The sequence below is a fragment of the Diorhabda sublineata genome, chromosome 6, assembly GCF_026230105.1.
Source record: "Diorhabda sublineata isolate icDioSubl1.1 chromosome 6, icDioSubl1.1, whole genome shotgun sequence".
Taxonomy (NCBI): Eukaryota; Metazoa; Arthropoda; class Insecta; order Coleoptera; family Chrysomelidae; genus Diorhabda; species Diorhabda sublineata.
In genome coordinates this window covers 694,964-718,152 of record NC_079479.1, presented here as the reverse complement: position 1 = coordinate 718,152, position 23,189 = coordinate 694,964, and the positions used below count along the sequence as shown (strand labels likewise).

The window sequence follows — 23,189 nt, the reverse complement described above, 5'->3', positions numbered from 1 at the left end:
TTTTTAACATATTTTTGAGAAAATTTGATTAGAGACATCATAATTTCATGACAGACACTTGACAACGCACGCATAAATCAAAATGGAACCTCGTCGAAATTTAAATGCGCACTAGTCCAACAGGGATGCCAGATGTTCATAAGCTAAAATCGTTAGATCCGTTGTAAGAAAAATCTAAATTTCGAAATAAAGCTCTTGGATTGGAACTAATGGTACTATTTCTATAATTGAATCGAGGAACGGCTTGATCTGCATTATTTGTTCTCTTTCAAACAATTAAACTTCAATATTTTGAGATTGAAATAGTGATATCTCATAATAAATCGTGAGACATGGCATCCCTGTCGTCTAAGCTTATTGTTCCCTCCCTATTTCCGGTTGTCAAAGAACAGGGTCGGATTAGGAATCTATAATAGGTGTTATGGGATGAAATAATTAGTTTTTATTATATATTTTGAAGAAAAAGCGAACTTTAGTATAAATAAAAACAGTTTTCCATGTAAAAATCACTGGCAACATTGTAATTCATGTAAATTTGTAGGCTATTGGCGTGTCTCGATATTAGTACGCGCGTTTATTATCCCTTCCACATCACTGGTTGTTGTCAGTACAAAGAACAGGGTCGGATTAGGAATTTATAACGGGTGGTATGAAATAAAACAATTTTTAAAAATAATCTATTTTTATTAAATATTTATAAGGAAAAGCGAGCAAAATGTTTTTAATGTTAAAAATTTTCCATATTACAAAGATTTACGTAGAAATGTATGAAAAAATATATTTTTTTATTATTTGGAATTTCGCATAAATCTGTCAAAAATAATAACGGAAACGTGATTTAAAAGGCACTGGAATTATCTATTAAATTAAATGCATCGTTTTTAAAAATCTATATAACATACAGTCACCAATGTATTAATTGATGTAAATAACAGCCGGAATATTAAAAATGATAAAAAGTCACCTTAACAAAAAAAAATAATAATAATTGAAAAACTAATTTGGGGGATTTCATTAACTCCACACATCGGCCGATAAACGTTTCTGCGTTTCCATCTTCTTCAGGTAAGCCGACGCCTGTTCTTCAGTCATCGATCCTTTGTCCTGAAGAATTTTCGTGAGAATAGCGCGAACGTCGGTCGCCATCGATTTGGCATCACTGGAAAAAAAATTCATAAAGCTAGCGCGCGATCTATTTCGAGCGACGTTGCCGGACTTCGAAATTATAAGGAGATCGAGGGAATTCTAGCGCGCGATCTATTTCGAGCGACGTTGCCGGACTTCGAAATTATAAGGAGATCGAGGGAATTTTTAGTTAGTTACTCACCCGCAAATGTAAACGTGTCCGTTATTGTCGCCGATTATTTTCCAGACTTCGTCGGCTTGTTTTTCTAATAGATGCGTCACGTAAATCTTCTGGGGTTGGTCTCTGGAGAAGGCGAGGTGCAAAGTTACTAAACCTTTCTTTTCGTAGTCTAATAATTCTTCTTCGTAGATGAAATCTTCGCTCTTCTTTCTGCAGCCGAAGTACAGTACAGTTTCGCCTACGGGTTTCCCATCTTCCTTACAGTGATTTCTATGGAGGAAAATTGGAAATTCTTCATTTGATTTATTTAAAAAGTAGAAAGTGTCGTCTAAAGATGGAGGGAGAAGTGTTTCGTAAAAAAATTTGAAGGTTATATCCAAAAATGAGGAAAATTCGAAGTGTTTCATAAAAATTATCGAAGCAAACCCAAAAACGTTTAAATTAACAGGTGTTTCATAAGACTTGATGATGAAAACTGATTATAAAATCCAAATACGTAGAAATTTCGAGGTGTTTCAAAGGACTTGTTAGAAAAAATTGAAAGTTTCAAATGTTTTGTAGAACTTATTTGGTGTAAAATGACGGTAAAGTTCGAAAAAATAGAAAATTCGAAGTATTTTATAGGACTTATTGAAGGAAATTCGAAGTTTCAGATGTTTTATAGGACTTATTGATGAAAACCGACTGTAAGGTCCAAAAATGTGGAAAATTCAAGATGTTTCATAGGACTTGAAAAAGAAAATTGAAGTTTCAAATGTTTTATAGGACTTATTCGGTGTAAAATGATAGTAAAACCCAAAAAAAATAGAAATTTCGAAGTATTTTATAGGACTTATTGGAGAAAATTGAAGGTTCTACATGTTTTATTAGGACTTATTGATGAAAACTGCGGATAAAATCCAAATACGTAGAAAATTCGAAGTGTTTCATAAGACTTATTAATGGAAATTTGAAGTTTCAGATGTTTTATAGGACTTATTGATGAAAACCGACTGTAAGGTCCAAAAATGTGGAAAATTCAAGATGTTTCATAGGACTTGAAAAATAAAATTGAAGTTTAAATGTTTTATAGGACTTATTCGGTGTAAAATGATAGTAAAACCCAAAAAAATAGAAATTTCGAAGTATTTTATAGGGCTTATTGGAGAAAATTGAAGGTTCTAGATGTTTTATTAGGACTTATTGATGAAAACTGCGGATAAGATCCAAATACGTAGAAAATTCGAAGTGTTTCATAAGACTTATTGAAGGAAATTCGAAGTTTTAGATGTTTTATAGGACTTATTGATGAAAACCGACTGTAAGGTCCAAAAATGTGGAAAATTCAAGATGTTTCATAGGACTTGAAAAAGAAAATTGAAGTTTCAAATGTTTTATAGGACTTATTCGGTGTAAAATGATAGTAAAACCCAAAAAAAATAGAAATTTCGAAGTATTTTATAGGACTTATTGGAGAAAATTGAAGGTTCTACATGTTTTATTAGGACTTATTGATGAAAACTGCGGATAAAATCCAAATACGTAGAAAATTCGAAGTGTTTCATAAGACTTATTAATGGAAATTTGAAGTTTCAGATGTTTTATAGGACTTATTGATGAAAACCGACTGTAAGGTCCAAAAATGTGGAAAATTCAAGATGTTTCATAGGACTTGAAAAATAAAATTGAAGTTTAAATGTTTTATAGGACTTATTCGGTGTAAAATGATAGTAAAACCCAAAAAAATAGAAATTTCGAAGTATTTTATAGGGCTTATTGGAGAAAATTGAAGGTTCTAGATGTTTTATTAGGACTTATTGATGAAAACTGCGGATAAGATCCAAATACGTAGAAAATTCGAAGTGTTTCATAAGACTTATTGAAGGAAATTCGAAGTTTTAGATGTTTTATAGGACTTATTGATGAAAACCGACTGTAAGGTCCAAAAATGTGGAAAATTCAAGATGTTTCATAGGACTTGAAAAAGAAAATTGAAGTTTCAAATGTTTTATAGGACTTATTCGGTGTAAAATGATAGTAAAACCCAAAAAAATAGAGATTTCGAAGTATTTTATAGGACTTATTGGAGAAAGTTGAAGGTTCTACATGTTTTATTAGGACTTATTGATGAAAAATGCGGATAAAATCCGAATACGTAGAAAATTCGAAGTGTTTCATAAGACTTATTAATGGAAATTGGAAGTTTCAGATGTTTTATAGGACTTATTGATGAAAACCGACTGCAAGGTCCAAAAATGTGGAAAATTTAAGATGTTTCATAGGACTTGAAAAATAAAATTGAAGTTTCAAATGTTTTATAGGACTTATTCGGTGTAAAATGATAGTAAAACCCAAAAAAATAGAAATTTCGAAGTATTTTATAGGGCTTATTGGAGAAAATTGAAGGTTCTAGATGTTTTATTAGGACTTATTGATGAAAACTGCGGATAAGATCCAAATACGTAGAAAATTCGAAGTGTTTCATAAGACTTATTGAAGGAAATTCGAAGTTTTAGATGTTTTATAGGACTTATTGATGAAAACCGACTGTAAGGTCCAAAAATGTGGAAAATTCAAGATGTTTCATAGGACTTGAAAAAGAAAATTGAAGTTTCAAATGTTTTATAGGACTTATTCGGTGTAAAATGATAGTAAAACCCAAAAAAATAGAAATTTCGAAGTATTTTATAGGGCTTATTGGAGAAAATTGAAGGTTCTACATGTTTTATTAGGACTTATTGATGAAAAATGCGGATAAAATCCGAATACGTAGAAAATTCGAAGTGTTTCATAAGACTTATTGAAGGAAATTCGAAGCTTCAGATATTTTATAGGACTTATAGATAAAAACCGACTGCAAGGTCCAAAAATGTGGAAAATTCAAGATGTTTCATAGGACTTGAAAAAGAAAATTGAAGTTTCAAATGTTTTATAGGACTTATTCGGTGTAAAATGATAGTAAAACCCAAAAAAATAGAAATTTCGAAGTATTTTATAGGGCTTATTGGAGAAAATTGAAGGTTCTACATGTTTTATTAGGACTTATTGATGAAAAATGCGGATAAAATCCGAATACGTAGAAAATTCGAAGTGTTTCATAAGACTTATTGAAGGAAATTCGAAGCTTCAGATATTTTATAGGACTTATAGATAAAAACCGACTGTAAGGTCCAAAAATGTGGAAAATTCAAGATGTTTCATAGGACTTGAAAAAGAAAATTGAAGTTTCAAATGTTTTATAGGACTTATTCGGTGTAAAATGATAGTAAAACCCAAAAAAATAGAAATTTCGAAGTATTTTATAGGACTTATTGGAGAAAATTGAAGGTTCTAGATGTTTTATTAGGACTTATTGATGAAAACTGCGGATAAAATCCAAATACGTAGAAAATTCGAAGTGTTTCATAAGACTTATTAATGGAAATTTGAAGTTTCAGATGTTTTATAGGACTTATTGATGAAAACCGACTGTAAGGTCCAAAAATGTGGAAAATTCAAGATGTTTCATAGGACTTGAAAAAGAAAATTGAAGTTTCAAATGTTTTATAGGACTTATTCGGTGTAAAATGATAGTAAAACCCAAAAAAATAGAAATTTCGAAGTATTTTATAGGACTTATTGGAGAAAGTTGAAGGTTCTACATGTTTTATTAGGACTTATTGATGAAAAATGCGGATAAAATCCGAATACGTAGAAAATTCGAAGTGTTTCATAAGACTTATTAATGGAAATTGGAAGTTTCAGATGTTTTATAGGACTTATTGATGAAAACCGACTGCAAGGTCCAAAAATGTGGAAAATTTAAGATGTTTCATAGGACTTGAAAAATAAAATTGAAGTTTCAAATGTTTTATAGGACTTATTCGGTGTAAAATGATAGTAAAACCCAAAAAAATAGAAATTTCAAAGTATTTTATAGGACTTATTGGAGGAAATTGAGGGTAAAATCCAAAAATTCAGAAAATTTAAGGTGTTTCATTGCATAAATAAATTGTAAAATTCGAAAATTTGGAAAAATCGAGGAGTTTCATTGGACTTATTTAGTTAAATTGGTGACAAAGTCCGAATATTTTACAAATAGAATGAAATCAATAGGACTTATTGAGGAAATTTCATATAAAATTCGAAAATTTGTGTTTCATAGGACTTATCAAGTTAAATCGATGACGAAGTCCGAAAATTTTGAAACAACAACGCGTTTCATAGGACTTATTGAGGAAATTCAAAGTAAAATTTAAAAATCGGGAAATTTTAGGTGTTTCATCGTACTCCGGATATTTTTTGGAAAAGTTAAAAAAAAAATTCAAAGTGTTTCATAGGACTTATCGAAAAAAATTGTAGGTTAAGTCAAGCTTCGTAGGACTTATAAGAGAAAATCCAAATGAAACACAAACAAGGCGTTGAATTCAACATAAAAAAATATGTTTATACGGGGTGGATTAAATAAGTAAATGGACATAATTCAATCAATGTTTACCGTTCTTGTATAAATCCTCTGAACGGTGCAAATCCGGTACCGGGTCCGATCATAATGATGGGAATCTGAGATTTGGTCGGCAATCTGAACTGCGATTTCCGTATGAATATAGGAACGGTGGGAAGTTCCTTTTCCGGATCGGGAATCTTCATTTTCAACCAGGTGGTGGCTACGCCCTTGTTGTGGCGACCGGTGGGGGTGTCGTATTCGACGACGACGGCCGTTATATGGACCGTATTCGGATAAAGTTTCGGAGACGAGGATATCGAATAATATCTCGGTTGGAGTCTCGGTAATAATTCGCATAAATGATCGAGAGCTGGATGACAGGAAGGCATGTCTTCCAAAATATGTATGATGTTTCTGTTGTCCTCGATTATCCATTGTTGGTATAGAGCTTTGCCCTCCGGGGTGGTGGTCGACATTAATTTCAATTTTTCTTTTTCGGCGGGATCGCTACAATATTCCGCCAATTCTTTCAAGATGTGAGTTCTATGGAAATCGATTTTTTGATTAATTTTTCAATCGATTTAGTTTGCCAAACAAAATTATTGAAATAAAACTAAAACTAAAATAAAATTTATCTTGGAAATAAAATTAAACGTGGCAACGTGTAAATCGGTTCAACAATCATGGCGGAAGGTATAACGCAAACAAGTTTTACATCGTTGCCAAATGTCACAGTAGAAAATTTCCTTGAAAAAGTTTCAACTATGAGATAAGTATATGTGGATAAATTTTTTTTTTAATTATTATATCAAAATAATTTTCATTTAAAAACTTTTTTTTTGTATCGATGTTTCAAAAAATAAGATAATTTTCTTATAATTCAAATTTATTTCGAACAAAATTATTTTATTCTAAGTATTTCCGAAGTAGAATCAAACTTGGCAACATGTGAATTTTATTTACTACATCAATCATGGCGGAATATATAACATAAAGTTTAGTTACATCGTTGCCAAACTTCATCGCAAACATTTCCTTGAAAAAGTATTGAATATAAAATATTAAGATTGATGTATAAAATTTGTTTCATATGAAAAGAAAAACACTTTTTTATAATATTTCTATCGAAATAATTTCGTTTTCAATAACTGAACGATTTTTTTTGAAGCTTTCATGTATTGATTCACGATACCTAAAAGATTGAATTTCTTTCGATACTTCGATACAAAAAATCAAAATATCCAAGCAATTAATTTATTTCACCTGCGATGCCTGAAATTTTCTTATATTTCAAACATTTTTCGAAGAATATTATTTTTTAAAAATTATTTCCGAAGTAGAATCAAAACTTGGCAACATGTGAATTTTATTTACTACATCAATCATGGCGGAATATATAACATAAAGTTTAGTTACATCGTTGCCAAACTTCATCGCAAACATTTCCTTGAAAAAGTATTGAATATAAAATATTAAGATTGATGTATAAAATTTGTTTCATATGAAAAGAAAAACACTTTTTTATAATATTTCTATCGAAATAATTTCGTTTTCAATAACTGAACGATTTTTTTTAAAGCTTTCATGTATTGATTCACGATACCTAAAAGATTGAATTTCTTTCGATACTTCGATACAAAAAATCAAAATATCCAAGCAATTAATTTATTTCACCTGCGATGCCTGAAATTTTCTTATATTTCAAACATTTTCCGAAGAATACTATTTTTTTAAAATTATTTCCGAAGTAGAATCAAACTTGGCAACATGTGAATTTTATTTACTACATCAATCATGGCGGAATATATAACATAGAGTTTAGTTACATCGTTGCCAAACTTCATCGCAAACATTTCCTTGAAAAAGTATTGAATATAAAATATTAAGATTGATGTATAAAATTTGTTTCATATGAAAAGAAAAACACTTTTTTATAATATTTCTATCGAAATAATTTCGTTTTCAATAACTGAACGATTTTTTTTAAAGCTTTAATGTATTGATTCACGATCCCTAAAAGATTGGTTTCTTTCGATACTTCGATACAAAAAATCAAAATATCTAAGCAATTAATTCATTTCAACTGTGATGCCTGAAATTTTCTTGTATTTCAAACATTTTTCAAAGAATATTATTTTTTAAAAATTATTTCCGAAGTAGAATCAAAACTTGGCAACATGTGAATTTTATTTACTACATCAATCATGGCGGAATATATAACATAGAGTTTAGTTACATCGTTGCCAAACTTCATCGCAAACATTTCCTTGAAAAAGTATTACAATATAAAATATTAAGATTGATGTATAAAATTTATGATATAAAAAGAAAAACACTTTTTTATAATATTTCTAAGGAAATAATTTCATTTTCAATAACTGAACGATTTTTTTAAAGCTTTAATGTATTGATTCACGATCCCTAAAAGATTGGTTTCTTTCGATACTTCGATACAAAAAATCAAAATATCTAAGCAATTAATTCATTTCAACTGTGATGCCTGAAATTTTCTTATATTTCAAACATTTTTCAAAGAATATTATTTTTTAAAAATTATTTCCGAAGTAGAATCAAAACTTGGCAACATGTAAATTCTATTTGGTTTATCAATCATGGCGGCAGTTAGAAAGAGTTGCATAGTTGCCAAGCGTCATAATAAATATTTCGTTAAAAAAATGTTAAATACAAAAAATCAAGATCAATGTACTAAATTTTTTTCCCATAATTTGAATAAATACAATTAATTTTTGATATATTACTATTGAAAATATACTAATTAATAAATATGTTGTTAAGTAGACTGCAGTTTTAAATGAACGAGCTAATGGATCTGATTAAAACAGTGTTGCCGAACTGATTTTGTTAAATTTCCTATAATAGAATGAGAAACTTTTAAACCTCTAAGAAAGTTTTTAAATGACCATTACAACAAAATAAAAATTCTCCAAATAATTAATTTAATTCTAATACATTTATAAAACCATAATTTTTGTAATCTGAAATTTTTTCTTAGTATTTATTTTCTAAGTGAAGAAAATCTTTCAAACTTCTAAACGCCGTTTTAAATGGCCGTTACAACGAAATAAAAATTCTCAAAACACTTCATTTCACAAATTTTCGTATTTCAAAATGTTATTATCAATTTCAAATGATTTCCGAAATAGAAGCAAACTTGGCAACATGTAAATTTGATTCGTTATTTACAACAATCTTAACTTGTATCAAGTTGAAACAGTGTTGTCAAGCTTTTTTGTCGAACTTTTTTAATAGAAATGAATCTTGTAACAAATGACGATTCATATTTGGTTTTACGCAATTATTTATTCAATGTTAATAAAAATAGAATATTTATACAAATGCATTATGTAATTAGGTGTAAAATTTTTATTTAAAAAATTTATTAATATAGAAGGAAAATTTTACATTCTGGCAACACTGATGACGCATGAATGAAATAGATTTACACTAGAGAATTTTATTGACAGGTAATGTAAACAAACAACAGGTCCGGACCTACTCGAACTGTTACAACATAATTTATTTTTCATGTAAATAAAAAGTTTTTTTATAATTTCGAAATAATTTAGATGAAAAAAATTCTTTTTAAACAAAAATGGATTAAGTATGATGTAACTCTTACCTGGGATTCTGAGTGATATCCACGTAATGCAACAAGGCAGTTCTGTAGGAACAAGGACAAGGGAAAGGATGTTTCTTGCTGGATTCCTCGTCGGTATTAATCAAAGAAAATATAGTATTTAGATCTTTAGCGCAATATTTCCCCAATTTTTCAACCAATTCGATATCGTTGATGGGGTAAACCGCTAAATGATCCCCGGCGTCGTAACGCATTTTAGACCCCTCGATATCGAACTCGATATGCATACAGGACCGGTCCCCGCTTTTATGCAGCTCCCTGTTAACCTTAATTTTAGAAAGAAACGGATTTTTAGCGTCGTACGGCCTGAAATAAACAAAAATATAATAAAATAAAATATTTATATATAAAAATATCTCACGGTCTTTGGTTTTTGAGAGACTGTAGTCTGGCCATTTCTCCCGTGAAAACCCTGTCTGGGGCCTCGTCGAATTCCTCGAGTCTATATTGACGCATGTTGATGTCCTCCCCCGTAGATTCGATACCGAAATGTTCACAAACGGCCGGCCAAAATTTATCTTTCCAAGTAATAAAATCATCTTCGATGCTGCAATAATAATTTTTTTCTGATACCTCGTATAAAAAACACGTTTTTATGTATTATTATCCATTTTTTTTTTAATACGAGGGGATTCGAGAAATTACTTACTTCGCGTCATCGTCTCCAAGTCCAAGGTCGTACAATCTGGTGGCTCCTAGTTCTTCCAGACGTTTATCGACGTATATTGCCACCTTATTATAATGTTCGTACGTTTTATTTCCCAATCCAAATACCTGGAAAGGTTTTTATTCATGGAAAACGTTCATTGATACATTGGTAAACACTTTTCAAAAATATTTAGCCGCTATTTTGTTAAACAACACATCGGGATCGCGTAAAACGAACAATAATACTCGATAAAATCATCACAATAACTTCGATGTTTTAGGAAGAAGAGACGGGGGAAGAATTGTTTTGAGAACAGGTGGATACAGATTCGCTGATTGGCTGTAATTTCTTCCTTCTTTCTCATTCACTTGTTCTCTCTTTGTCTGGTAACTTCGGCCATGTTATTTTTTGCAGTCTACGATTTTTTTTTTGGACTAGCAAAGAAGCTGTGATTTTACAGGGGGACATCGATATTTTAAATTAGTTTGATTTAAAAAGAAAAACGTTTTCTCGAGTTGGGGTTAGAAATTTATTATCGAAAAAGGTTTTTCAATAAAAAGAAGATTCCTGCTTTTGTTATTTACGAAGTGGATGTTTATAAACTTGAAAAAACTCTGGATTTACAGGGGGAAATCGATAATTTAAAAGTTTGAGTTAAAAAAAATGTTTTCTCGAATTGGGGTTCGAAATTTATTATCGAAAAAGATTTTTTAGTAAAAAGATTCCTACTTTTGTTATTTACGAAGTGGATGGTTTTAAACTTGAAATAACTCTGGATTTACAGGGGGAAATCGATATTTTAAAAGTTTGATTTAAAAAAAAATGTTTTCTCGAATTGGGGTTCGAAATTTATTATCGAAAAAGATTTTTTAGTAAAAAGAAGGTTCCTGCTTTTGTTATTTACGAAGTGGATGTTTATAAACTTGAAAAAACTTAGGATTTACAGGGGGAAATCGATATTTTAAAAGTTTGATTTAAAAAAAAATGTTTTCTCGAATTGGGGTTCGAAATTTATTATCGAAAAAGATTTTTTAGTAAAAAGTAGGTTCCTGCTTTTGTTATTTACGAAGTGGATGTTTTTAAACTTGAAATAACTCTGGATTTACAGGGAGAAATCGATATTTTAAAAGTTTGATTTAAAAAAAAAATGTTTTCTCGAATTGGGGTTCGAAATTTATTATCGAAAAAGATTTTTTAGTAAAAAGAAGGTTCCTGCTTTTATTATTTACGAAGTGGATGTTTTTAAACTTGAAATAACTCTGGATTTACAGGGGGAAATCGATATTTTAAAAGTTTGAGTTAAAAAAAAATGTTTTCTCGAATTGGGGTTCGAAATTTATTATCGAAAAAGATTTTTTAGTAAAAAGAAGATTCCTACTTTTGTTATTTACGAAGTGGATGTTTTTAAACTTGAAATAACTCTGGATTTACAGGGGGAAATCGATATTTTAAAAGTTTGATTTAAAAAAAAATGTTTTCTCGAATTGAGGTTCGAAATTTATTATCGAAAAAGATTTTTTAGTAAAAAGAAGATTCCTACTTTTGTTATTTACGAAGTGGATGTTTTTAAACTTGAAATAACTCTGGATTTACAGGGGGAAATCGATATTTTAAAAGTTTGATTTAAAAAAAAATGTTTTCTCGAATTGGGGTTCGAAATTTATTATCGAAAAAGATTTTTTAGTAAAAAGAAGGTTCCTGCTTTTGTTATTTACGAAGTGGATGTTTTTAAACTTGAAATAACTCTGGATTTACAGGGGGAAATCGATATTTTAAAAGTTTGAGTTAAAAAAAAATGTTTTCTCGAATTGGGGTTCGAAATTTATTATCGAAAAAGATTTTTTAGTAAAAAGTAGGTTCCTGCTTTTGTTATTTACGAAGTGGATGTTTATAAACTTGAAAAAACTTAGGATTTACAGGGGGAAATCGATATTTTAAAAGTTTGATTTAAAAAAAAATGTTTTCTCGAATTGGGGTTCGAAATTTATTATCGAAAAAGATTTTTTAGTAAAAAGAAGGTTCCTGCTTTTATTATTTACGAAGTGGATGTTTATAAACTTGAAATAACTCTGGATTTACAGGGGGAAATCGATATTTTAAAAGTTTGATTTAAAAAAAAAATGTTTTCTCGAATTGGGGTTCGAAATTTATTATCGAAAAAGATTTTTTAGTAAAAAGAAGGTTCCTGCTTTTGTTATTTACGAAGTGGATGTTTTTAAACTTGAAATAACTCTGGATTTACAGGGAGAAATCGATATTTTAAAAGTTTGATTTAAAAAAAAATGTTTTCTCGAATTAGGGTTCGAAATTTATTATCGAAAAAGATTTTTTAGTAAAAAGAAGGTTCCTGCTTTTGTTATTTACGAAGTGGATGTTTTTAAACTTGAAATAACTCTGGATTTACAGGGGGAAATCGATATTTTAAAAGTTTGATTTAAAAAAAAATGTTTTCTCGAATTGGGGTTCGAAATTTATTATCGAAAAAGATTTTTTAGTAAAAAGAAGATTCCTACTTTTGTTATTTACGAAGTGGATGTTTTTAAACTTGAAATAACTCTGGATTTACAGGGGGAAATCGATATTTTAAAAGTTTGATTTAAAAAAAAATGTTTTCTCGAATTGGGGTTCGAAATTTATTATCGAAAAAGATTTTTTAGTAAAAAGAAGGTTCCTGCTTTTGTTATTTACGAAGTGGATGTTTATAAACTTGAAAAAACTTAGGATTTACAGGGGGAAATCGATATTTTAAAAGTTTGATTTAAAAAAAAATGTTTTCTCGAATTGGGGTTCGAAATTTATTATCGAAAAAGATTTTTTAGTAAAAAGAAGGTTCCTGCTTTTGTTATTTACGAAGTGGATGTTTTTAAACTTGAAATAACTCTGGATTTACAGGGGGAAATCGATATTTTAAAAGTTTGATTTAAAAAAAAATGTTTTCTCGAATTGGGGTTCGAAATTTATTATCGAAAAAGATTTTTTAGTAAAAAGAAGGTTCCTGCTTTTGTTATTTACGAAGTGGATGTTTATAAACTTGAAAAAACTTAGGATTTACAGGGGGAAATCGATATTTTAAAAGTTTGATTTAAAAAAAAATGTTTTCTCGAATTGGGGTTCGAAATTTATTATCGAAAAAGATTTTTTAGTAAAAAGAAGGTTCCTGCTTTTGTTATTTACGAAGTGGATGTTTTTAAACTTGAAATAACTCTGGATTTACAGGGGGAAATCGATATTTTAAAAGTTTGATTTAAAAAAAAATGTTTTCTCGAATTGGGGTTCGAAATTTATTATCGAAAAAGATTTTTTAGTAAAAAGAAGATTCCTACTTTTGTTATTTACGAAGTGGATGTTTTTAAACTTGAAATAACTCTGGATTTACAGGGGGAAATCGATATTTTAAAAGTTTGATTTAAAAAAAAATGTTTTCTCGAATTGGGGTTCGAAATTTATTATCGAAAAAGATTTTTTAGTAAAAAGAAGGTTCCTGCTTTTGTTATTTACGAAGTGGATGTTTTTAAACTTGAAATAACTCTGGATTTACAGGGGGAAATCGATATTTTAAAAGTTTGAGTTAAAAAAAAATGTTTTCTCGAATTGGGGTTCGAAATTTATTATCGAAAAAGATTTTTTAGTAAAAAGTAGGTTCCTGCTTTTGTTATTTACGAAGTGGATGTTTATAAACTTGAAAAAACTTAGGATTTACAGGGGGAAATCGATATTTTAAAAGTTTGATTTAAAAAAAAATGTTTTCTCGAATTGGGGTTCGAAATTTATTATCGAAAAAGATTTTTTAGTAAAAAGAAGGTTCCTGCTTTTATTATTTACGAAGTGGATGTTTATAAACTTGAAATAACTCTGGATTTACAGGGGGAAATCGATATTTTAAAAGTTTGATTTAAAAAAAAAATGTTTTCTCGAATTGGGGTTCGAAATTTATTATCGAAAAAGATTTTTTAGTAAAAAGAAGGTTCCTGCTTTTGTTATTTACGAAGTGGATGTTTTTAAACTTGAAATAACTCTGGATTTACAGGGAGAAATCGATATTTTAAAAGTTTGATTTAAAAAAAAATGTTTTCTCGAATTAGGGTTCGAAATTTATTATCGAAAAAGATTTTTTAGTAAAAAGAAGGTTCCTGCTTTTGTTATTTACGAAGTGGATGTTTTTAAACTTGAAATAACTCTGGATTTACAGGGGGAAATCGATATTTTAAAAGTTTGATTTAAAAAAAAATGTTTTCTCGAATTGGGGTTCGAAATTTATTATCGAAAAAGATTTTTTAGTAAAAAGAAGATTCCTACTTTTGTTATTTACGAAGTGGATGTTTTTAAACTTGAAATAACTCTGGATTTACAGGGGGAAATCGATATTTTAAAAGTTTGATTTAAAAAAAAATGTTTTCTCGAATTGGGGTTCGAAATTTATTATCGAAAAAGATTTTTTAGTAAAAAGAAGGTTCCTGCTTTTGTTATTTACGAAGTGGATGTTTATAAACTTGAAAAAACTTAGGATTTACAGGGGGAAATCGATATTTTAAAAGTTTGATTTAAAAAAAAATGTTTTCTCGAATTGGGGTTCGAAATTTATTATCGAAAAAGATTTTTTAGTAAAAAGAAGGTTCCTGCTTTTGTTATTTACGAAGTGGATGTTTTTAAACTTGAAATAACTCTGGATTTACAGGGGGAAATCGATATTTTAAAAGTTTGATTTAAAAAAAAATGTTTTCTCGAATTGGGGTTCGAAATTTATTATCGAAAAAGATTTTTTAGTAAAAAGAAGGTTCCTGCTTTTGTTATTTACGAAGTGGATGTTTATAAACTTGAAAAAACTTAGGATTTACAGGGGGAAATCGATATTTTAAAAGTTTGATTTAAAAAAAAATGTTTTCTCGAATTGGGGTTCGAAATTTATTATCGAAAAAGATTTTTTAGTAAAAAGAAGGTTCCTGCTTTTGTTATTTACGAAGTGGATGTTTTTAAACTTGAAATAACTCTGGATTTACAGGGGGAAATCGATATTTTAAAAGTTTGATTTAAAAAAAAATGTTTTCTCGAATTGGGGTTCGAAATTTATTATCGAAAAAGATTTTTTAGTAAAAAGAAGGTTCCTGCTTTTGTTATTTACGAAGTGGATGTTTTTAAACTTGAAATAACTCTGGATTTACAGGGGGAAATCGATATTTTAAAAGTTTGATTTAAAAAAAAATGTTTTCTCGAATTGGGGTTCGAAATTTATTATCGAAAAAGATTTTTTAGTAAAAAGAAGGTTCCTGCTTTTGTTATTTACGAAGTGGATGTTTTTAACCTTGAAATAACTCTGGATTTACAGGGGGAAATCGATATTTTAAAAGTTTGATTTAAAAAAAAATGTTTTCTCGAATTGGGGTTCGAAATTTATTATCGAAAAAGATTTTTTAGTAAAAAGAAGGTTCCTGCTTTTGTTATTTACGAAGTGGATGTTTATAAACTTGAAAAAACTTAGGATTTACAGGGGGAAATCGATATTTTAAAAGTTTGATTTAAAAAAAAATGTTTTCTCGAATTGGGGTTCGAAATTTATTATCGAAAAAGATTTTTTAGTAAAAAGAAGGTTCCTGCTTTTATTATTTACGAAGTGGATGTTTTTAAACTTGAAATAACTCTGGATTTACAGGGGGAAATCGATATTTTAAAAGTTTGATTTAAAAAAAAATGTTTTCTCGAATTAGGGTTCGAAATTTATTATCGAAAAAGATTTTTTAGTAAAAAGAAGGTTCCTGCTTTTGTTATTTACGAAGTGGATGTTTTTAAACTTGAAATAACTCTGGATTTACAGGGGGAAATCGATATTTTAAAAGTTTGAGTTAAAAAAAAATGTTTTCTCGAATTGGGGTTCGAAATTTATTATCGAAAAAGATTTTTTAGTAAAAAGAAGGTTCCTGCTTTTGTTATTTACGAAGTGGATGTTTTTAAACTTGAAATAACTCTGGATTTACAGGGGGAAATCGATATTTTAAAAGTTTGAGTTAAAAAAAAATGTTTTCTCGAATTGGGGTTCGAAATTTATTATCGAAAAAGATTTTTTAGTAAAAAGAAGGTTCCTGCTTTTGTTATTTACGAAGTGGATGTTTATAAACTTGAAAAAACTTAGGATTTACAGGGGGAAATCGATATTTTAAAAGTTTGATTTAAAAAAAAATGTTTTCTCGAATTGGGGTTCGAAATTTATTATCGAAAAAGATTTTTTAGTAAAAAGAAGGTTCCTGCTTTTGTTATTTACGAAGTGGATGTTTATAAACTTGAAAAAACTTAGGATTTACAGGGGGAAATCGATATTTTAAAAGTTTGATTTAAAAAAAAATGTTTTCTCGAATTGGGGTTCGAAATTTATTATCGAAAAAGATTTTTTAGTAAAAAGAAGGTTCCTGCTTTTGTTATTTACGAAGTGGATGTTTATAAACTTGAAAAAACTTAGGATTTACAGGGGGAAATCGATATTTTAAAAGTTTGATTTAAAAAAAAATGTTTTCTCGAATTGGGGTTCGAAATTTATTATCGAAAAAGATTTTTTAGTAAAAAGAAGGTTCCTGCTTTTATTATTTACGAAGTGGATGTTTTTAAACTTGAAATAACTCTGGATTTACAGGGGGAAATCGATATTTTAAAAGTTTGAGTTAAAAAAAAATGTTTTCTCGAATTGGGGTTCGAAATTTATTATCGAAAAAGATTTTTTAGTAAAAAGAAGGTTCCTGCTTTTGTTATTTACGAAGTGGATGTTTATAAACTTGAAAAAACTTAGGATTTACAGGGGGAAATCGATATTTTAAAAGTTTGATTTAAAAAAAAATGTTTTCTCGAATTGGGGTTCGAAATTTATTATCGAAAAAGATTTTTTAGTAAAAAGAAGGTTCCTGCTTTTGTTATTTACGAAGTGGATGTTTATAAACTTGAAAAAACTTAGGATTTACAGGGGGAAATCGATATTTTAAAAGTTTGATTTAAAAAAAAATGTTTTCTCGAATTGGGGTTCGAAATTTATTATCGAAAAAGATTTTTTAGTAAAAAGAAGGTTCCTGCTTTTGTTATTTACGAAGTGGATGTTTATAAACTTGAAAAAACTTAGGATTTACAGGGGGAAATCGATATTTTAAAAGTTTGATTTAAAAAAAAATGTTTTCTCGAATTGGGGTTCGAAATTTATTATCGAAAAAGATTTTTTAGTAAAAAGAAGGTTCCTGCTTTTGTTATTTACGAAGTGGATGTTTATAAACTTGAAAAAACTTAGGATTTACAGGGGGAAATCGATATTTTAAAAGTTTGATTTAAAAAAAAATGTTTTCTCGAATTGGGGTTCGAAATTTATTATCGAAAAAGATTTTTTAGTAAAAAGAAGGTTCCTGCTTTTGTTATTTACGAAGTGGATGTTTATAAACTTGAAAAAACTTAGGATTTACAGGGGGAAATCGATATTTTAAAAGTTTGATTTAAAAAAAAATGTTTTCTCGAATTGGGGTTCGAAATTTATTATCGAAAAAGATTTTTTAGTAAAAAGAAGGTTCCTGCTTTTATTATTTACGAAGTGGATGTTTTTAAACTTGAAATAACTCTGGATTTACAGGGGGAAATCGATATTTTAAAAGTTTGATTTAAAAAAAAATGTTTTCTCGAATTAGGGTTCGAAATTTATTATCGAAAAAGATTTTTTAGTAAAAAGAAGGTTCCTGCTTTTGTTATTTACGAAGTGGATGTTTATAAACTTGAAAAAACTTAGGATTTACAGGGGGAAATCGATATTTTAAAAGTTTGATTTAAAAAAAAATGTTTTCTCGAATTGGGGTTCGAAATTTATTATCGAAAAAGATTTTTTAGTAAAAAGAAGGTTCCTGCTTTTGTTATTTACGAAGTGGATGTTTTTAACCTTGAAATAACTCTGGATTTACAGGGGGAAATCGATATTTTAAAAGTTTGATTTAAAAAAAAATGTTTTCTCGAATTGGGGTTCGAAATTTATTATCGAAAAAGATTTTTTAGTAAAAAGAAGGTTCCTGCTTTTGTTATTTACGAAGTGGATGTTTATAAACTTGAAAAAACTTAGGATTTACAGGGGGAAATCGATATTTTAAAAGTTTGATTTAAAAAAAAATGTTTTCTCGAATTGGGGTTCGAAATTTATTATCGAAAAAGATTTTTTAGTAAAAAGAAGGTTCCTGCTTTTGTTATTTACGAAGTGGATGTTTTTAACCTTGAAATAACTCTGGATTTACAGGGGGAAATCGATATTTTAAAAGTTTGATTTAAAAAAAAATGTTTTCTCGAATTAGGGTTCGAAATTTATTATCGAAAAAGATTTTTTAGTAAAAAGAAGGTTCCTGCTTTTATTATTTACGAAGTGGATGTTTTTAAACTTGAAATAACTCTGGATTTACAGGGGGAAATCGATATTTTAAAAGTTTGATTTAAAAAAAAATGTTTTCTCGAATTAGGGTTCGAAATTTATTATCGAAAAAGATTTTTTAGTAAAAAGAAGGTTCCTGCTTTTGTTATTTACGAAGTGGATGTTTTTAAACTTGAAATAACTCTGGATTTACAGGGGGAAATCGATATTTTAAAAGTTTGAGTTAAAAAAAAATGTTTTCTCGAATTGGGGTTCGAAATTTATTATCGAAAAAGATTTTTTAGTAAAAAGAAGGTTCCTGCTTTTGTTATTTACGAAGTGGATGTTTTTAAACTTGAAATAACTCTGGATTTACAGGGGGAAATCGATATTTTAAAAGTTTGATTTAAAAAAAAATGTTTTCTCGAATTGGGGTTCGAAATTTATTATCGAAAAAGATTTTTTAGTAAAAAGAAGGTTCCTGCTTTTGTTATTTACGAAGTGGATGTTTATAAACTTGAAAAAACTTAGGATTTACAGGGGGAAATCGATATTTTAAAAGTTTGATTTAAAAAAAAATGTTTTCTCGAATTGGGGTTCGAAATTTATTATCGAAAAAGATTTTTTAGTAAAAAGAAGGTTCCTGCTTTTATTATTTACGAAGTGGATGTTTTTAAACTTGAAATAACTCTGGATTTACAGGGGGAAATCGATATTTTAAAAGTTTGATTTAAAAAAAAATGTTTTCTCGAATTAGGGTTCGAAATTTATTATCGAAAAAGATTTTTTAGTAAAAAGAAGGTTCCTGCTTTTGTTATTTACGAAGTGGATGTTTTTAAACTTGAAATAACTCTGGATTTACAGGGGGAAATCGATATTTTAAAAGTTTGAGTTAAAAAAAAATGTTTTCTCGAATTGGGGTTCGAAATTTATTATCGAAAAAGATTTTTTAGTAAAAAGAAGGTTCCTGCTTTTGTTATTTACGAAGTGGATGTTTTTAAACTTGAAAAAACTTAGGATTTACAGGGGGAAATCGATATTTTAAAAGTTTGAGTTAAAAAAAAATGTTTTCTCGAATTGGGGTTCGAAATTTATTATCGAAAAAGATTTTTTAGTAAAAAGAAGGTTCCTGCTTTTGTTATTTACGAAGTGGATGTTTTTAAACTTGAAATAACTCTGGATTTACAGGGGGAAATCGATATTTTAAAAGTTTGAGTTAAAAAAAAATGTTTTCTCGAATTGGGGTTCGAAATTTATTATCGAAAAAGATTTTTTAGTAAAAAGAAGGTTCCTGCTTTTGTTATTTACGAAGTGGATGTTTTTAAACTTGAAAAAACTTAGGATTTACAGGGGGAAATCGATATTTTAAAAGTTTGAGTTAAAAAAAAATGTTTTCTCGAATTGGGGTTCGAAATTTATTATCGAAAAAGATTTTTTAGTAAAAAGAAGGTTCCTGCTTTTATTATTTACGAAGTGGATGTTTTTAAACTTGAAATAACTCTGGATTTACAGGGGGAAATCGATATTTTAAAAGTTTGATTTAAAAAAAAATGTTTTCTCGAATTAGGGTTCGAAATTTATTATCGAAAAAGATTTTTTAGTAAAAAGAAGGTTCCTGCTTTTGTTATTTACGAAGTGGATGTTTTTAAACTTGAAATAACTCTGGATTTACAGGGGGAAATCGATATTTTAAAAGTTTGAGTTAAAAAAAAATGTTTTCTCGAATTGGGGTTCGAAATTTATTATCGAAAAAGATTTTTTAGTAAAAAGAAGGTTCCTGCTTTTGTTATTTACGAAGTGGATGTTTTTAAACTTGAAATAACTCTGGATTTACAGGGGGAAATCGATATTTTAAAAGTTTGAGTTAAAAAAAAATGTTTTCTCGAATTGGGGTTCGAAATTTATTATCGAAAAAGATTTTTTAGTAAAAAGAAGGTTCCTGCTTTTGTTATTTACGAAGTGGATGTTTATAAACTTGAAAAAACTTAGGATTTACAGGGGGAAATCGATATTTTAAAAGTTTGATTTAAAAAAAAATGTTTTCTCGAATTGGGGTTCGAAATTTATTATCGAAAAAGATTTTTTAGTAAAAAGAAGGTTCCTGCTTTTATTATTTACGAAGTGGATGTTTTTAAACTTGAAATAACTCTGGATTTACAGGGGGAAATCGATATTTTAAAAGTTTGATTTAAAAAAAAATGTTTTCTCGAATTGGGGTTCGAAATTTATTATCGAAAAAGATTTTTTAGTAAAAAGAAGGTTCCTGCTTTTGTTATTTACGAAGTGGATGTTTATAAACTTGAAAAAACTTAGGATTTACAGGGGGAAATCGATATTTTAAAAGTTTGATTTAAAAAAAAATGTTTTCTCGAATTGGGGTTCGAAATTTATTATCGAAAAAGATTTTTTAGTAAAAAGAAGGTTCCTGCTTTTATTATTTACGAAGTGGATGTTTATAAACTTGAAAAAACTTAGGATTTACAGGGGGAAATCGATATTTTAAAAGTTTGATTTAAAAAAAAATGTTTTCTCGAATTGGGGTTCGAAATTTATTATCGAAAAAGATTTTTTAGTAAAAAGAAGGTTCCTGCTTTTGTTATTTACGAAGTGGATGTTTATAAACTTGAAAAAACTTAGGATTTACAGGGGGAAATCGATATTTTAAAAGTTTGATTTAAAAAAAAATGTTTTCTCGAATTGGGGTTCGAAATTTATTATCGAAAAAGATTTTTTAGTAAAAAGAAGGTTCCTGCTTTTGTTATTTACGAAGTGGATGTTTATAAACTTGAAAAAACTTAGGATTTACAGGGGGAAATCGATATTTTAAAAGTTTGATTTAAAAAAAAATGTTTTCTCGAATTGGGGTTCGAAATTTATTATCGAAAAAGATTTTTTAGTAAAAAGAAGGTTCCTGCTTTTGTTATTTACGAAGTGGATGTTTTTAAACTTGAAATAACTCTGGATTTACAGGGGGAAATCGATATTTTAAAAGTTTGATTTAAAAAAAAATGTTTTCTCGAATTAGGGTTCGAAATTTATTATCGAAAAAGATTTTTTAGTAAAAAGAAGGTTCCTGCTTTTGTTATTTACGAAGTGGATGTTTTTAAACTTGAAATAACTCTGGATTTACAGGGGGAAATCGATATTTTAAAAGTTTGAGTTAAAAAAAAATGTTTTCTCGAATTGGGGTTCGAAATTTATTATCGAAAAAGATTTTTTAGTAAAAAGAAGGTTCCTGCTTTTATTATTTACGAAGTGGATGTTTTTAAACTTGAAATAACTCTGGATTTACAGGGGGAAATCGATATTTTAAAAGTTTGATTTAAAAAAAAATGTTTTCTCGAATTAGGGTTCGAAATTTATTATCGAAAAAGATTTTTTAGTAAAAAGAAGGTTCCTGCTTTTGTTATTTACGAAGTGGATGTTTTTAAACTTGAAATAACTCTGGATTTACAGGGGGAAATCGATATTTTAAAAGTTTGAGTTAAAAAAAAATGTTTTCTCGAATTGGGGTTCGAAATTTATTATCGAAAAAGATTTTTTAGTAAAAAGAAGGTTCCTGCTTTTGTTATTTACGAAGTGGATGTTTATAAACTTGAAAAAACTCTGGATTTACAGGGGGAAATCGATATTTTAAAAGTTTGAGTTAAAAAAAAATGTTTTCTCGAATTGGGGTTCGAAATTTATTATCGAAAAAGATTTTTTAGTAAAAAGAAGGTTCCTGCTTTTGTTATTTACGAAGTGGATGTTTTTAAACTTGAAATAACTCTGGATTTACAGGGGGAAATCGATATTTTAAAAGTTTGAGTTAAAAAAAAATGTTTTCTCGAATTGGGGTTCGAAATTTATTATCGAAAAAGATTTTTTAGTAAAAAGAAGGTTCCTGCTTTTATTATTTACGAAGTGGATGTTTTTAAACTTGAAATAACTCTGGATTTACAGGGGGAAATCGATATTTTAAAAGTTTGATTTAAAAAAAAATGTTTTCTCGAATTAGGGTTCGAAATTTATTATCGAAAAAGATTTTTTAGTAAAAAGAAGGTTCCTGCTTTTGTTATTTACGAAGTGGATGTTTTTAAACTTGAAATAACTCTGGATTTACAGGGGGAAATCGATATTTTAAAAGTTTGAGTTAAAAAAAAATGTTTTCTCGAATTGGGGTTCGAAATTTATTATCGAAAAAGATTTTTTAGTAAAAAGAAGGTTCCTGCTTTTGTTATTTACGAAGTGGATGTTTATAAACTTGAAAAAACTCTGGATTTACAGGGGGAAATCGATATTTTAAAAGTTTGAGTTAAAAAAAAATGTTTTCTCGAATTGGGGTTCGAAATTTATTATCGAAAAAGATTTTTTAGTAAAAAGAAGGTTCCTGCTTTTGTTATTTACGAAGTGGATGTTTTTAAACTTGAAATAACTCTGGATTTACAGGGGGAAATCGATATTTTAAAAGTTTGAGTTAAAAAAAAATGTTTTCTCGAATTGGGGTTCGAAATTTATTATCGAAAAAGATTTTTTAGTAAAAAGAAGGTTCCTGCTTTTGTTATTTACGAAGTGGATGTTTATAAACTTGAAAAAACTTAGGATTTACAGGGGGAAATCGATATTTTAAAAGTTTGATTTAAAAAAAAATGTTTTCTCGAATTGGGGTTCGAAATTTATTATCGAAAAAGATTTTTTAGTAAAAAGAAGGTTCCTGCTTTTGTTATTTACGAAGTGGATGTTTATAAACTTGAAAAAACTTAGGATTTACAGGGGGAAATCGATATTTTAAAAGTTTGATTTAAAAAAAAATGTTTTCTCGAATTGGGGTTCGAAATTTATTAT

The 23,189-nt window shown here is 28.3% G+C and overlaps 1 protein-coding gene across 2 annotated transcripts in view; it reads right to left on the bottom strand.

Moving 5' to 3' along the window:
• Nucleotides 1-663: 663 nt before the first annotated feature.
• The window catches only part of LOC130445560 (NADPH--cytochrome P450 reductase), a 35,885-nt gene continuing 13,359 nt past the window's right edge, over nt 664-23,189 (bottom strand). For both annotated transcript variants that reach the window (XM_056781259.1, XM_056781258.1), the window contains exons 5-10: nt 10,019-10,143; nt 9,731-9,916; nt 9,352-9,675; nt 5,763-6,254; nt 1,328-1,576; nt 664-1,159 (exon numbers count right to left, since the gene is read on the bottom strand). In XM_056781259.1, coding sequence (XP_056637237.1) covers nt 1,015-1,159; nt 1,328-1,576; nt 5,763-6,254; nt 9,352-9,675; nt 9,731-9,916; nt 10,019-10,143 — 1,521 coding nt within the window. In that variant the 3' untranslated portion in view covers nt 664-1,014. The remainder of the gene's footprint in view (nt 1,160-1,327; nt 1,577-5,762; nt 6,255-9,351; nt 9,676-9,730; nt 9,917-10,018; nt 10,144-23,189) is intronic.